Source organism: Anoplopoma fimbria, chromosome 17, assembly GCF_027596085.1.
Source record: "Anoplopoma fimbria isolate UVic2021 breed Golden Eagle Sablefish chromosome 17, Afim_UVic_2022, whole genome shotgun sequence".
Lineage (NCBI taxonomy): Eukaryota > Metazoa > Chordata > Actinopteri > Perciformes > Anoplopomatidae > Anoplopoma > Anoplopoma fimbria.
This window is the reverse complement of record NC_072465.1, coordinates 23,818,731-23,833,928: the sequence shown is the minus strand read 5'-3', so window position 1 is coordinate 23,833,928 and position 15,198 is coordinate 23,818,731. Positions and strand designations below refer to the sequence as shown.

Here is a 15,198-nt window from a genome sequence, read left to right as displayed (position 1 = left end):
TCTGATTCACATTTTTTTAATGACTTAAAACAGTCCAATTTAAAGATTTTGATCATGAAACAATGTCCCAAACAAGGCTTAACAAAAACGTACCATGTGAAATGTATGTGAAACTGTACAATATAGACTCCTTCTCACTAAAGTTGAACCTTGAACTCCCCTAAAACTATTTTAAAAGCATGACCACATTTCCTTAATTGTAGCTAAAGTCCCGTTCAAATTCTTTATCAAACAACATCCCAAACTCAAAGATCATCAGTGTATGATCACAAAAGAACGAAAAAAAAAAATATGAAATCATCTCAACTGAGAAGCTAGAATGAGGGAATGTTTGGCATATTTAGTGATAAACAACTTAAACAATTCATCAATTCTCACAATTTATGCAGATTATTTTTACTGATTGTCTATTTGAATTGTTTCAGCAGTAATAATGATAATGATTTGCTTTTTTGTTATTGCTGGAATTCAAAATGACCACAAACCACATGGGAGGTACAATATATTTGTGATTTAGATGAAAATATAAATATTTTAAAACCCTGTAACACTATTTTCAAGACACTACTGTTTGTTCTACTTTCTAAAAGGGTCCGTTGTCTCAGTGAATCACTGTCATCTGTGCAGCAGTGTTGAAAATGATAAGGTCTGAGAGAACAACTCTGCTGTCTTGTTAGTCAGCAGCCTGTCAAAACAGAGAGCGAGCGTCATTTGTCACTCGACTCCTGATTGTCCACCGACGGCTGGTCTTGCTCAGCTGCACACACGATCTTCGCCTTGACCTTCTTGTTGGAGGAAATGATGAAGTAGGGGCTGAGCGAGGCGTAGCAGGAGGAGAAGAACACCCTCATGTCGGCCACCACTGGTGACACCTTCGGCACCGTCAGCATGTAGATCCAGATCACGTTATCGATCCCGAAGAAGACCACGTAAAGAACCACCAGGGTGATCACTGTTTTGGCCGCCCTGGTCTCCACCCCGGCGCCATGAGAGCGACGGATCGTTCTCACCTGGCGGCTGTGGCGGTGGAGGAGCAGCAGGATGTAACCACTTGAGCCCACCATCAGGGCCACAAAGGCGAAGTCCCTCCCAGAGACAGCCACCCCGTTGATCACATAAGACAGGTTGTCTCTGAAGTCCACATGGCAGAAGCCCAGGTTGAGGGTGAAGGCGGGTACGGTGCCATTACGTGGAGCCATAGAGAACAGAGGGGCTGCGATACATATGGCCATGTTCAGGAGCCACAATCCTGCAAAGGTGGGGAGCACCAGAGCAGGAAGTGCAGGCTTCAACCTGGACAAACGTGGTCCGGCGGGGGCGATGGTCACCGCCTGAAACACGCTGAGCATGCAGGTGATGCAGACCGACAGAGCCCGGCCGATGCGGTAGGCGTAGATCACCACCTTACAGCCCGGATCGTTCAGCAGGTCCCTCAGCCCGAACACAGTCATGGTCTGGGGGACGCAGCGGGTCAGAAGCAGCATCAGGTTGGCGAAGGCCAGGTGGCACAGGATCATGTCCACAGGAAGAAGCTTTGGCTCGGAGAAGATGATGCGGGCGTACGCCAGCAGCACCATCGTGTTCCCGAAGATGCCCATACCTGTCTGCAAGAGGAAGGAGACCCCTTTGATGGTCACACACAGATCCATGAGACCAAGGCCTGCTGCCTAAAAGCGGACAGGGAATCAAATCTGTTACGAGAACAGGGAAAAATCCTCCAAGTAACTAAACTTGAAAGAAACCCAATATAACCAGCAATAATATAATCACGCAATCACTTGAATGAAAACCATGCTCACCTGAAGTTGAGGTGAAAAGTAACGCCTGTTGTGCATTAAATGTTTAATGGCCTGTGTAATTGCAATTTATAGTCTCCGATGCCCCTTGAGATCACTGGCCAACACTGCAGCGTTCAGCCCAACAGTTTGGCAAATTAAAGCAACAAACTAAATCTGGCTCAGATGATTCCAGAGGGCAAACACCGCAAAGGGAATATAGTACAACTGAAGGATACAAACAGTATTTCAAGTTAATAAAAAACAATAATCAGGTTTCCATAGGAGCAGTGAAGCAGATTTTGCTTTCTGTGATCATTCCTCCTGATCGTACTAAATATGAATCCAATGGAAGTGATGGTTGTTGGGACAGTTAAAGCATCATATCAATGTCAGATAAACTTTAGAATATGTTTTTTTTTACTAAAAAAAGAGCTGTGGATGTACTCGGTTAGCCCAGTATTTGAGCTTTGTGTTCCTCTTCCTCTGGCTCCTCAACACCTGCATGAGCTCAGCAACCTTATTCTTCTGCTTGGGCACCGAAAAATTGCGCCATGGATGTTCTCCCAACACTTCCACTGGAAACTTGTTAGGAAATCAATCTTTTAGTGGCCAGAATAAGGAATGATTACAGAAATATGTTTGAATGTACATATGGAAATGTGAGGATTGTTTTAAGACAGACTTGAGAGTTTCTAGGGTGGAAGTGTGACATCAAATGTCTCAAAGCTGAACATCAACACAGCATTCCCAATAAGTAGCATTTAGTGCTGGGAAATTGTTCATAAAAAGTAATCGCTCTGCCTTAGGTCATACATTCTTAGTATGTGTCTAAACTTCAGTGGTATTTTTTTGTGCTTAACTTCCACATGTCAGTTTTCAGCTTCTATAGACAGAGAGACCGCACGTCAATCAAACATTTTAATGCTATATCCCCTGTGGAGTTAAAAAAAATAGAGTTAAATAACCCCCGCGGAGACTACTGCGTGTGGTAATTGTTGATGCAAAAAGCAGCCTGATGATGCCTTGAATGAGCCTTAAAGAGGCTTTTACATTCACAGCTGGTGCTTCAGTTTGCGCTCCTTTCCCCCTTCATGTCCTGGGAGCGTGTTAAAAGACACAGAGGAGCAAGACAATTAGCCATATAAAAATGCACGTCTGTACTAATTGGGGGCACAGGGGCAATATTTATTTATGTTCTTAACTGTCAGTACTCACATATGCTGCACTAGAATTTTGCAATTTGTATTAAGGTATTCCAGCACTTTTTCCTTGAACTGTAAATGTGTGTTAGATTAAAAGTGCTGCAACCAACTGTTCAATTCCATATTCCTGTTTTCTCAGTTGCAAAATTCAGACTGTGTGCTGAAACATTGTTGTTTAAGAAGCTTATTTTCTCCTGGGAATGGGTTTTGGAATAAAGCATCATAAGATGTGTGGGTTTTTTTTTAACATGTTTACAAGTTCAGAGAGCTAATTAAAATGGCAAGTTCAAGCTTGTCCTTCTCAGGGGACTGGATCATGTGCAGTCTGCTGCATTGCAAGTTCAATTTTCTTTTTTCCCCTGACAGTCAATTTGATGTCTTTGTTTATGGATGATGTAAATTGTTTTTTGCACTAATTCAATTTTAGTGTTACATTAACTTCCATTACTATTAAGTTTACATCTATATAGTTTGATACAGGTCGTGTCAACAATATGCGCAATGTCTTTTTTTTCTGTGAATACAATAATTTTGTATTCCTGATTATGGCATGCCTTTATGGATATAATAATATCAGTTAATGGTTTTGCATGTATAATAAAATACTTTACACAATACGAGCTGCACTCAAATGTGCTTCTCATCACTTTTTGAGATTATTTACTTAGTTTTCCCAAATCTACTCACTATGTGCTGTTTTATCTTAAATCAAGTCTCTTCTCAAGTAGCAGTCAAGTTAGCGGTTTACATGCAAGTCAAGTTAGTTCAGAGATGTGTCTACTTTTTAACCTTTTGCACCTATAAGTATGCGGGTGAGGCTTTGGTTGGTGAAGAAGGAATATTGAGTGCACCGTTCACTGTGCCACTTAATCTGTCCCACAGCAAAAATATGTGGTTTAAGAGGCTTTTGGCTTAGCAGACTCACGTCTGATATTGATGAGCCTTAGACTCAGTGTATTAAAGGGCAAGGTAGCAAATTTGACCTCCCACGACCTTTGATTTTATTTCTCTATATCTTTTCTAGTATCCTTCTTAACATACATGTAACATAACTCATCACACACAGTGTTCAGTCTAAAAAACACAAACTGATCTTCAAAATGTATCTTCATTCAGCTGAGTGCCTCCACCCATCACATCAAATCTACAGAGATCATTTATCAGTTTAGGTACCTGTCTGAATTTTCCCTCTGTTTACCCCATTCACATTACATTTTACTGTTTTTCTCCATTGTGTTTTATGTACCTTCAAGTCTGTGTGCAAACTCTGTTTCACCTGGCTGAGAGATGAATTTTCCTTCAAGGACCCTAAAGTTAAATTTACAGTGTTGTGAAATACAGCGGTTTAGAAACAACCATAAAAATACTAAATTATATGTGAAAATCCTGCATTAAAATGTTATTTAAGTAAACATATTTTGGAAAATACACTTAAAGTACCTGTGAGTGTTACACTATAACTGTATATATTATAATTTATTTAATATATATTATACGTATACAGTACCAGTCAAAGGTTTGGACACACCTTCTCGTTCAACTACTTTGAAGAATCTAAAATATAAAACATATTCTGGTTTGTTGAGCATTTGTTTGTTTACCACATAATTCCATATGTGTTCCTTCATAGTTTGGATGTCTTCAATATTAATCTACAATGTAGAAAAAAATACCATTGAATGAGAAGGTGTGTCCAAACTTTTGACTGGTACTGTATAGGATTACTCTTCCTGATTTGTAAGTATCATGTTACTACTGCAGTTGGTTATTGTAAAGCTAATATTAATATATGAATATATGATGTTTTTTATGTAATTAGTACTAGTGGAGAAAAAAAGTGCAATATTTACATTTCTAATGGGTAAAATGACAAAGAAACTTAAAATGAAAATACTTAAGTCAAGTAAAAGTACCTCGAAATTGCACAGTGAGTTAATGTACTTTTACATAACACTACCAAGTATGAATAAACCAACTCAACACAATTCATACTCTATAAATCCTCTTATATAATGTCCAAAATATGAATTTCATAAGGCTATTTGTGCATCTAATAATCCCGTTTATGTAGTTTCTATTTTACTTTCAGTGGAAACTATGTCTCATGGTGCACTTGAGAGTAATATACTTAATATTAATCACCTGCTTTAGGACATGTTTCGGTTAAATCATGCCGCCCACCTACACTCATTCGCCCTTCCAACATCCTCACAGTTTAAATTTAATTTAATATTCAGAACTTTTATGGCTTTGGATGAATTAGACAATCATAAATTGGATGATATGTCACACTCTACAAAGGAAAATTGTGGGTGATCTGTCATGCAGAGTGAGTGGAACGTCCTCTGGCTTAGACTTGGTTTCAGCTTTCTCCACTGGAGGACACTGTGGTGTTGGTGTTTGACTAACCAACACAAGAGAGGTCTGTTTTTTTTTTTAGCCAGGTAGTGGCTTTGAGAATTGATTGCAGAATTAAAAATACAAAAGTAATATGAAGGGTCTTATAAGGAAATCTAATTTAAGCATCAGTAATTACAAAAAAAACGTATTCAGTAGTCTCCACTCAGGGAAACAGTGACACTGAGAAACTGTTTTAATCTTTTCTCAGTATAACTTGTGGCTAATAGATGTTATCTACTCATTAACACCATTCTCTCTTTCCAATGGTTGGTTCTCCGTACACAGATTTGTCTGTGTTATCCTGTCTGTCTGAAACCCAGCGAGGGGACAGAATCAGTCATCTGAATTGATCTCGAGTAATTGGAGGCTGAGGGAAGAGAAGTCAATGGACCATGAAAAACAGATCCAACAACTGTCACCTGTTTGCAAGTATAAGAGCACAAACAACCCGACTGCTTCAAGAGAGAGAGATCAGGGAGAAGGTCCACTTCAGACCTTGTTGCCCTTGCCTGTTCTCAGCTAAGGGTGTAAACTTATGCAGTGCGTTTTTTTTTCAAATACACCTGGTTTATTTAAGTTGGTAAAGTTGCCTTGTATTTTTTTCTATCCCTGCAGGAATGCCATTGTCGGTGTTTGTCCGCGGGATGCTCTATCTGTCCCTCACTGTTGTGGGAGTCCCGGGTAACGCGACCGTCATCCTGGCGTTCCTCCTCCTGCTCTACCACGAGAACCGCCTCCTCCCATCTGACGCCATTGTCCTGCACCTGGCCTGCGTCAACCTGCTGGTGGTGGGCGTCCGCTGTCTGCTGGAGACCCTGGCCTCCTTCCGTCTGGCCAGCGTCTTCGGAGACGTGGGATGTAAGGTCGTGATTTTCGTCTACAGAACGTCCCGGTCCCTCTCCATCTGGCTCACTTTCGTCCTGAGCGCATACCAGTGCCTGAGCATCGTCCCTCCCGGATCACGCTGGGCCTCCGTCCGCACCGTGGTCTCCCAGTACTTGGGCTTCATCTTCCTCTTCCTTTGGCTCCTCAACACCTGCATGTCCTCCGCAGCCATACTCTTCTCCTTCGGCACCAAAAACGAATCCAGCCCGGCAGACCATGGCATCAACGTCCAATTCTGCTACGTTCGCTTTCCTTCAAAGTTGATAATAGAGATGAACGGGGCAGCCCAGGTGGGCAGAGACGTGGTGCCCATGGCCCTCATGACGCTCGCCAGTCTGATCCTCCTGGTCTTCCTTTACAAGCACAGCCGGCAGGTGAAGGGACTTCGCAGCAGCGGCGGTAGCGGAGGCGGGGCAGAGCAGCGAGCTGCCAAAGCCGTGGTTGCACTCGTGACCTTGTATGTGGTTCTTTACGGGGTAGATAACGGGCTCTGGGTCTACACCCTCACTGTGAGGAAGGCCATGGCTTCCTCGCTGATCTCTGACCTGCGTATATTCTTCTCCTCGCTCTATGCAGCGCTAAGCCCCGTGATCATCATTGCATCCAACAGGAAGGTGAATGGCCGGCTTAGGTGTGACGTGCAGAGGAAGCCTGTTCAGGAGAAGGACACATGTCTCTCCACCATGTGAGACCTGCTGGGACGGCTGATTTGTTCACAGGGGGCAGCAGAAGGAGCCAAGATGATGAGGATGAATCTTTCTAAAGCGTGGGTCATGTATATGTATATTGTTTTTCTGTTCTGTATATTCTGTTTTGGAATGGCAGGTGACTCTTCTTTCCTTTTGTGGTTGTGAATTCATAATAATGATGCTTTTATCATTTAATAAAATATCTTGTTAGTGTGATTTGTTGTCAAATAACTGATGGGGGTTTAGCACGTGTAGATTATGGATGAAATACTGTGTCTTTGGGCGGGGGGAAGCGTCTGTCTCACTGTCTATAATTAAGGAAGAAAACTGTCATAACAACACTGTTACTCAATGCAGGTCTGTATGAATCTCTGCTGATCTGGCACTATGTGGCTTTGTTTGTTTGCTCTTTATGTTCTCTCCGTCTTAATTGGCTGGAAGAAATTATGGCTGGGTGACTCAGGGCTCAATGTAGCTGTCAAATGACTTCCAGCTGCCTATTTAGCTATAATTAAGGCTTTGAATAGAATCCGCTAATGCTAATGAGTCAGGTTAATTGTCCAACAGAGAATTGGTTAAAAAAACCTGATGGGAAAACTATATTCTTTGGAGAAAAAAAGGTGTTCATTACTCAATGCTGAATCACTGAAGACAATGCTGAAAATAAATGAGTTCTTCTTGGTGCGGTTCTAAGCAGAGGAGACTTTAGGGACACAAAATTACGTCTTTGGACAAACCCTGAAGAGTTTGTTGTTGATGTGGTAATGTGGGAAATTTAGGAGTCATTATGTAATTGCCATGTCTTGGAGAAGGAAGGGCAGGGAGACACGGTGAGGACATAACAACCTCTGAGTGACAGTCCAAAAGACATAAAGTGGGGCTGCCAGGACTCTGTGATCCTGCAATAACTCTAAAGTGCAATCAGTGCAGCGCTTTTTCAACTGCTGTCGCAATGCAGGTGAGGAGGAGGAGGAGGTGTAGGAGGAGGAGAAGTCCTCTTTCTGTGCTTGTGCAGAACTGTTGCATTCAACGGCAAGTTGACATCCAAAGACATTAAAGGCCATACAATGAGGTCCATCATTTATCACAAAGTAACATTCAGCTTTATTGTAAACGTTACAATCATTAAAACCTTCTTTCATGTGACTTCATTCTTAGGAAAGCTCTCTTCAGATGACAAATTCCATGCGTTCTACTCTTCAAACCACAGAAATCTGATTGGCACTTTACACAGACTCCGGTGGAATGAAGGATAGAGTACATGGATGGTTTCATTAAAGCAGCGAGCGTGCTGGCGCCTCCCGTCAGGAATCCCCGGGAGTGACATAGTTGACACGGTTGACTCCCTTCCACGAATGTGATGTCGTTCTTTCTTTTGCTGTCAGGAAAGAAGTTGCACATCGGTTAAAAAAGAACAAATCCGTGAAAAACAGGTTTGCGTGTCTTCTCTTTGTGTGCATGTGAGTGCGTGCATGAAGGGTGCGCCGGGCCGGCCTCTCCCTGCACAAGACTCAACCTGTTTTCACTGTTTTCCATCCTTCTGGAGTCTTTTGAACCCAATGGATGCAGGGTGCTGCTGAACATGTAGAGACCAAACCCACAAAAATGTAACCCTCTATTACTGCCTAACTCTCAAATAAACTGCAACCTTCAGCTCTCACGTTTTCAGGACTTCATTTTGCAGATAAAACAGAATTTGCAACAGTTGATAAACATAAACTCTTGCCATCTCAACCTCTGACTGCAACTCACCCGCTTGATGAGGCAAGATGTGTGAAATGCACAAACTGTCAGGAAAAGTTACACAACAAAGCACCAGTGCCTGATAGTTATCAAATCAATAAACCTACAAATGTTTTTTTTTTTAGATAGACAGAATATACAATACAAACCTGTAAAAAAGCCACATACAACAAAAAAAGCTGTGAAGTTGTCCAGAATGGTCGGTTAAATGAAGTCGAAGGGTTACAGTAAATCCTGTCAGCCCATCCATCCCTGCTGTGTCTGTCAGTCTGTTTACCTGCACCAGGTACAGGCTTTTTTGTCCCCCAGGTCCACCAATAGCGATGCAGCAGCAAGGTTTAACCACGCCCCCTTTCCTGCCTTGAAGTCAGTCCACACCCTAATATAGCCCTTTTTTACTCAGGAACCTGAACGTTAAAACCGAACCCTCTCCTCCCCTGTAAAAAAATAAATAACCTTTTCAAATTACACAAACATCGTGATTTGAATCACTTCAATCACTGCATAGTGCAACATGTTGAAATCCGTGCCGGTTTTCTACTAATGCAGCAGCAAATTGACGACTAATACACGCAAACAGTGTAAACAAGCACTATTCAACCACACATTAACCTCCTAAAATCATTTTAAAAAAAATGTTACGTGAAAGCATTTTTCAAAGCAGCATGAACCTGTTTACGTCTAAATTACCAGAAACATTGAAAGTTATTCTAGTTATTAGTACTATAAAACCTCTCTGATGTTTTTTCCAGTTAAGAAAAGTTCTGTGAGACTGAAGCAACTGGAAACTTTAGGGCTTATTACTGTGGTGAAAATGCATCAGTAATAAACACATCCCGGGGTACTTTCAAAACCCACATTTTATGGAAATGACAGACGTAATAAGCCCTTTTTAGGTTTGCTGATACCGTCTTTGCCTTTCCTTCAAAGGGATGTTTCTTTAGGCATGTTGTTTGGAGGATTTATTCTCTGTTTGAGTGAAGCTACTGATGGAGAATGCCATTAAAAAAAAAGTGTTTTTATGTAAATCAAGTCTTTTCTTTTTTGTGCAGGGCTGATTGTATCGTAGAAGTGGTTTCAATACAGAGCAGTGCCCATTTGGGGAAAATATCAGAATTATGTGAACACAATGGGCTCTGAACTTTACCTCAGAATACCTGCCAGGGGGTGACATGAGTTTAATGCTATTTTTATTTTATTTTATTTTGCACTCTGAAATCACATAGTTGCATGTGTGTGACCCGTTTCCTTGCTTCCACCCAGTTGAATTGATTCCCTCAGACAGGGGAAGGACACAGTCGTGTTGCAGCTTGCCTGGAATGCTGCACTGCACGTCAGCAAGGAGCTCTGTATTCAAGATGGTGAGAAGAACAATCTTACAGAGTTAAGGTGAAAGTTTGCCCTGCTCCTGTGATGAAAACAACAATAAATTCTTGATTTATCCTGATTAACACCCATTTTGTAGAAAAGGCTGACATGCTGCCGGTTTAATATCCACATAAATCTGGAGGCTCTAGGGTTTAATGGTTGACTTTATAGTTCTGATTTTACAAGACAATCTAGTGGCAACAACATATTACAGGAATGGTTTGACTTATTGGGAAATACTTTTCTTATCTAAGAGTTGAGATGAGATGATCGATACTACTCTCTGGTACTCTATGATATGGGACATCAGCTAGCCTTGCACTGTCCAAAGGAAATAAAAGCGCACTAATTAATAGCAAAATCTTGTTAGTTTGGTCCCTGAAGTGTGAAAACCAATGTTTCCCATCTCTAAGCTAACAGGCTGCCGGCTGTAGTGTCATATTGACTTTATAGACATAAGAGTGGTAGTGATCTTCGACTAAGCATTCCTTTAAATGTCATCTACAATCAGTGTCGTTTATAGAAACGTTATGAGACATAGCTTGTTTTAAATCAGTCAAAATCCACTCAAAAGAGAGATAATGTTGGATAAAAGAGCTACATTTTGCAGTCCAAATAGGCGCCTCTACCTTTACAATGTGTGCATAATCCCTGACAGGGAGACTGTATAGCAGATTACGCCCATTCGCAGTGTACCAGCGAGAACATGGACCACACTGAAGGAAAGGTGGGGGTTGGGTGGAAGCCTCTGAGGCCCCGGGGCAGCAGCTTGCTGCAACTCCACCGCTCTCAGGTAAGATATGCACCGCTGTGCCGAGACTTGAAAGACATTCAAGATGCACTGCACCCAATTCAGCAGCGTATCACAATATAAGGAAGAGAAAGAGAGAGGAAGGAGAGGAAAAGAAAAGGTTGGGTTGCTGAGTTGGAGAAAGAAACACCCCTCTATAAACAAACATGGAAATGTTGTCATATGAACTTCTGAGAAATGACTGAATATTAATAATCTTTCACTAGAAAGACGGGAGTTACAGTTTGAATTGGCTGAATTGAAAGCTGAGACCTGTCCTGGCATGAACCAAATATCAGTAGTTGCAACGTCGGTATTCTCTCAATACGTGGTTTATAGTTTATTACCCAGGGGTGGCTTAGCTTTTGTTTTATCTTTATTCAGGTAGTCTCACTGAGATTGAGATCGCTGTTTAAACAGAAAGATACATTTCAAGAGAGAAATAAATGTATATCAGGGAGGAGTGGGCTTCACTGACATGTCAGTTTGCAGAGATTCATCCTTTGATGAGCCAATCCAGTGTCCCTCAGGGACGCTGAATCATGCTGAGTGATGTGTGAATGCACAAACCCAGCGCCCAGATTTTAATCTCTTTAAATGATTGCGGTTAAAAGGCAGCCAACACAGCGGGGTTCGAATCTTTCGAGTCTTTTTAAAAGTTGAATTAAACTCCGGGAATAATAGTGAGGCTGGATCTGCAGCTGCCTGCATTTGTTTCTTTCTTTATTTTGAAATAAAATGCCTGAAAACTGAACCAAATGCAAAATTCAGCACTTCTGCTTCACTGAAAGAAACTGCTGTGACATTCCTGAATATAATGTAAAACTGACATCAAGCCAGTTCTACATACAGCAGTTACACCAAACACAGCTCTTTACATCTTCTTTATGAATACAAGGACAGTGTTGTTTTGAATTATACTGTATCTATATGTGAGCCCTATGATTTTGCATTTTCAGTTTGTGGAGGCTGGTAAAGCTCTCAGTTGAACCCTGTGTGTGTTAGTAGAGTAGACTGTATGTCTTAGGTTTATGGGTGGGAACATAAAACACAACCTGTACCTGTGGACTAACAGTATAGTTGTATATTTTGGTTTGGTAAATATGAAGCTAGAGCCAGCAGTCAGTTAGCTTAGCATAGCACAAAGATTGGAAACAGGGGGAAACAGCTAGCCTGGCTGTGTCCAATAACAAGTGTAAAAATGACAATTTTCAGTTTGGTGGGGGGTAGTGTGTCACACTATTTTTTTCATTCACTTCCTGGATTCGTGTTGAAATAGTCTCCTCGTAAAACCACTTTATTTAAACCAATCAGAGTTGAGGATGGTGTCAATCCCCTCATTTAACTTTGGCAAGAAAGCCCCTGAGCATATTTTCCAAAATGTTGAACTATTCCTTTAATGGTAAATGTCTAAAGTGTCAATTTCAAAATGTTGAATATTTAAACATATTTTCATACCGTTAAATTGGTTACAAATCCACCAGCGGATCTAACAAAGACCTTTAGCCGAATAAGGTAACATAACCTTCTTCATGTCAGATTCACACTGTGCCGGTAACAAGGATCTTGCCCTTTATCTTATCCCATCTCCCCTAAATGCCACAAAGGTGGAATGGAATTTTCCACGAGCCACTTCCCTGAGTTCGCTGAGGAATGCAGACAAGATGGAGCAAGCCTGCAGAGTGCCTCATCTCGACAGTAACGTAGCATGTTGAGGAGCTCAGCTTGTGCACATCGTGTCCACCGCCTTAATTCTGCTTAAGGGGGTTTGTTAAGCTATTACTCAAAGTGGAGCTCTGCCCTGTTGTGTTGCCAGTTGCCACTGTTGCTGTTGATAGTCACAAAGATCCTGCAGAGAGGCAGCTCAGGACCTTTGTCGTCTATATTTTGTCCAGTTACACGTAGTCTGAATGTCGTAATCATCTATTTTGCTTAAGGAAATTAAATGTATTTTTGTTTGACTCTCAAAAAAAAAAAGCCCTGAACGCAGCAGGATGTTTTAACACAACTCTAAATTTCAAAGCTGTTGGAGATATTTACGACAGCTCTATTAAACAGACGTAGATTGCTATCTGTGCCTCAGAGCAACAGACCTTGTAAAGTTATACAACGTGGGCATGTGCGGACATAACAGCCACACATATTTCATCTGGCTTGTACCACCCTTCACACAGGTGGAGGAAGTGGAGAATAATGTGCGGAGAAAAAGGGCGAGAACATAGTGTCTCTTTGGAGCACAAAGTCACCGTCTGTAACAGTCCAAACTCAATTTTCTATATACTGTACATACATTTACAGATCACTTAAATGTATCACACAGAAATACACTATTAATGGGATTTATATAAGATGACAAATTGCCCGCGTTGGGGAGTTTTTGGCATGGGATGAAAAAGGAGCGTTACTCCAACATACTTTGAAAAATTGACTCTCCTTGTGCTTTTTCAGAATAAGTGGTGTCACTCCACCCACTTAAAGCTGAATAATAGATCTGATGGATCCTCTGTGCATCGCGGAGCTGCTGTCAGAGTAATTACAAAAGGCATGAGAGGAGCACTCACACAGCCATATCAGAGTTTATACCAGTTGAGTGTATCGCAGAATCACACTAGACTCCGAGGCTGAGATGTTTTTCTTTTGCTTTCTAAGGTCTGCTGAGGAGGACCACCTCACAAAATGAAGACACACTCTGGTTTTGTTGTAGCTGCTCCATGGTTGCCGTTGACGCCCAGAATGTCCAGCCCAACTCATTTTGGACTCGACCTTTGAAAGCGTTATTTGTGATCTGGGAGGACATCTTTGGAGTTTGGGTCGTCGTATAACTAAATCTTGCAGTGCACCTTGAAGTATTTGGAAATGGGGCAGGAGAGAGTGCCACCTGTTGATTCTTTATGGTACTGCAATAAAAGGGGCAACTTCAATGAAGGCAGTGCTGATATGAGGTAGATTCCTAAAAAGTTCTATGCAAATTAGCTAAAATCTAAGTTTTATGTTTTTATGTATATTCTATGTTTCACAAATATGAATATATGCAGTAAAACTGATGTTCAATGTAGTGAACTCTGACCTATATTGCACAAATCACACTAAAAGATGGCAGTTTCATTATAATATGTTCCCATAAACATAAAAAAAGCTCTTCTATTCTGGAATACTACCATCCCCCTGCGGCGTTATATTACAAGTGAGCACAATATTAACTTAAATAATTATAATTATTATTATAATTTTGTCAGAGGCCGCAAGAGGATTTAATAATGCAGGAACAAGTATTAATTGAATTCTTGTGGCGAATAAGTTTGCAAGTAATAACATTTGAAAAGCAAATGACACTGTGAACATGACAGCCCCGTCTCTGACAAAATTACATTACCATACAACTAAACTGCACTCTTGATTACATTTAGAGGGAAACCTTTTTTTCCCCCCAGATTACGGTCGCAGTTTTAAAGAGTTTATAACAGATTTTAAACATTCTAAATTTAAATAAAACAAAAAACACAAACTACCTGCTGAGTTTAGTAAAAATCATCATGGTTTGGCTTTAAATGACAATGAAATTGAAACAAAACAAAACTTTAACTGTTTAGATAGTACAAGCATTTTTCTCCTGTGTGAAAGCCCTGTGTTTTTTGAACAATCGACAACAATGAACCCCTCCTCATGTGGACTTCCGCTGACTGATTTGAAACTTATTCGTCATATGCAAAAGCAAACGTAAACTACGATAAAGTATGTTTCCCTTGAACAATGCTATTTTCTTGTATGGGAACATCATTTTTTTTTGAGACATTTTTGAGGCCCTGCTTAATTCTTTAGGGTTTTTAAATGAATGTTTAAACTTGCACCTACATAAAACGCATATATTCATATTATTGTCCGGCTGCATGACCCGGCTTTAAATCTGCCTAATAAGTTCATCTCTCACAGTCGTGTCGTTTTGAAGAGCCAGAATATTTTTTACAATAGTTTATTGGACTGGTTTAAAAAAGTCCTTCTTACAAAGACTTTATCAAAAGTTGTTTAAGCTTTTGTAAGAATTGTTTTACAAATTAAGTTGTTAAAAATCCACACATTTCCACAAGCAGTTTCAGACAAAATCTGGTCACGACTGGATTTACCGGTCCCCCAAATTGGTCTCCCTCACCAAACAAATGCTGAAGTACTTCCAATCAAGCAGTTTTTCAGCCTTGTCACCGACACACTTCAGCAAAAACTGAGTCACAATGCTGTCAAGTCAAGAAATGATCCGAATGCTTATATTAACAAGAACGGAGAACATAAGAGCTGTGCGAGTACTTTCACCACAAAGCTGATGTACTTTAAAACAATGAACTAATGAT

General features: G+C 40.8%; 2 protein-coding genes across 2 annotated transcripts; one reads left to right on the top strand and one right to left on the bottom strand.

Annotated features, from left to right (window-relative positions):
- Nucleotides 1–707: 707 nt before the first annotated feature.
- LOC129106327 (olfactory receptor class A-like protein 1) lies at nucleotides 708–1,658 on the bottom strand. Its single transcript, XM_054617712.1, has one exon. The coding sequence runs from the start codon at nucleotides 1,647–1,649 to the stop codon at nucleotides 708–710; it is 942 nt and encodes a 313-aa protein (XP_054473687.1). The 5' UTR covers nucleotides 1,650–1,658.
- Nucleotides 1,659–5,997: 4,339 nt separating this feature from the next.
- LOC129106310 (olfactory receptor class A-like protein 1) lies at nucleotides 5,998–6,954 on the top strand. The gene has a single exon (XM_054617696.1). It carries the CDS (start codon nucleotides 5,998–6,000, stop codon nucleotides 6,952–6,954), a length of 957 nt encoding a protein of 318 aa, XP_054473671.1.
- Nucleotides 6,955–15,198: the final 8,244 nt, after the last annotated feature.

Coding starts and splice junctions, on each gene's coding strand:
- LOC129106327 (XM_054617712.1), bottom strand. CDS start 1,649: ATGGATCTGTGTGTGACCATCAAAGGGGTCTCCTTCCTCTTGCAGACA.
- LOC129106310 (XM_054617696.1), top strand. CDS start 5,998: ATGCCATTGTCGGTGTTTGTCCGCGGGATGCTCTATCTGTCCCTCACT.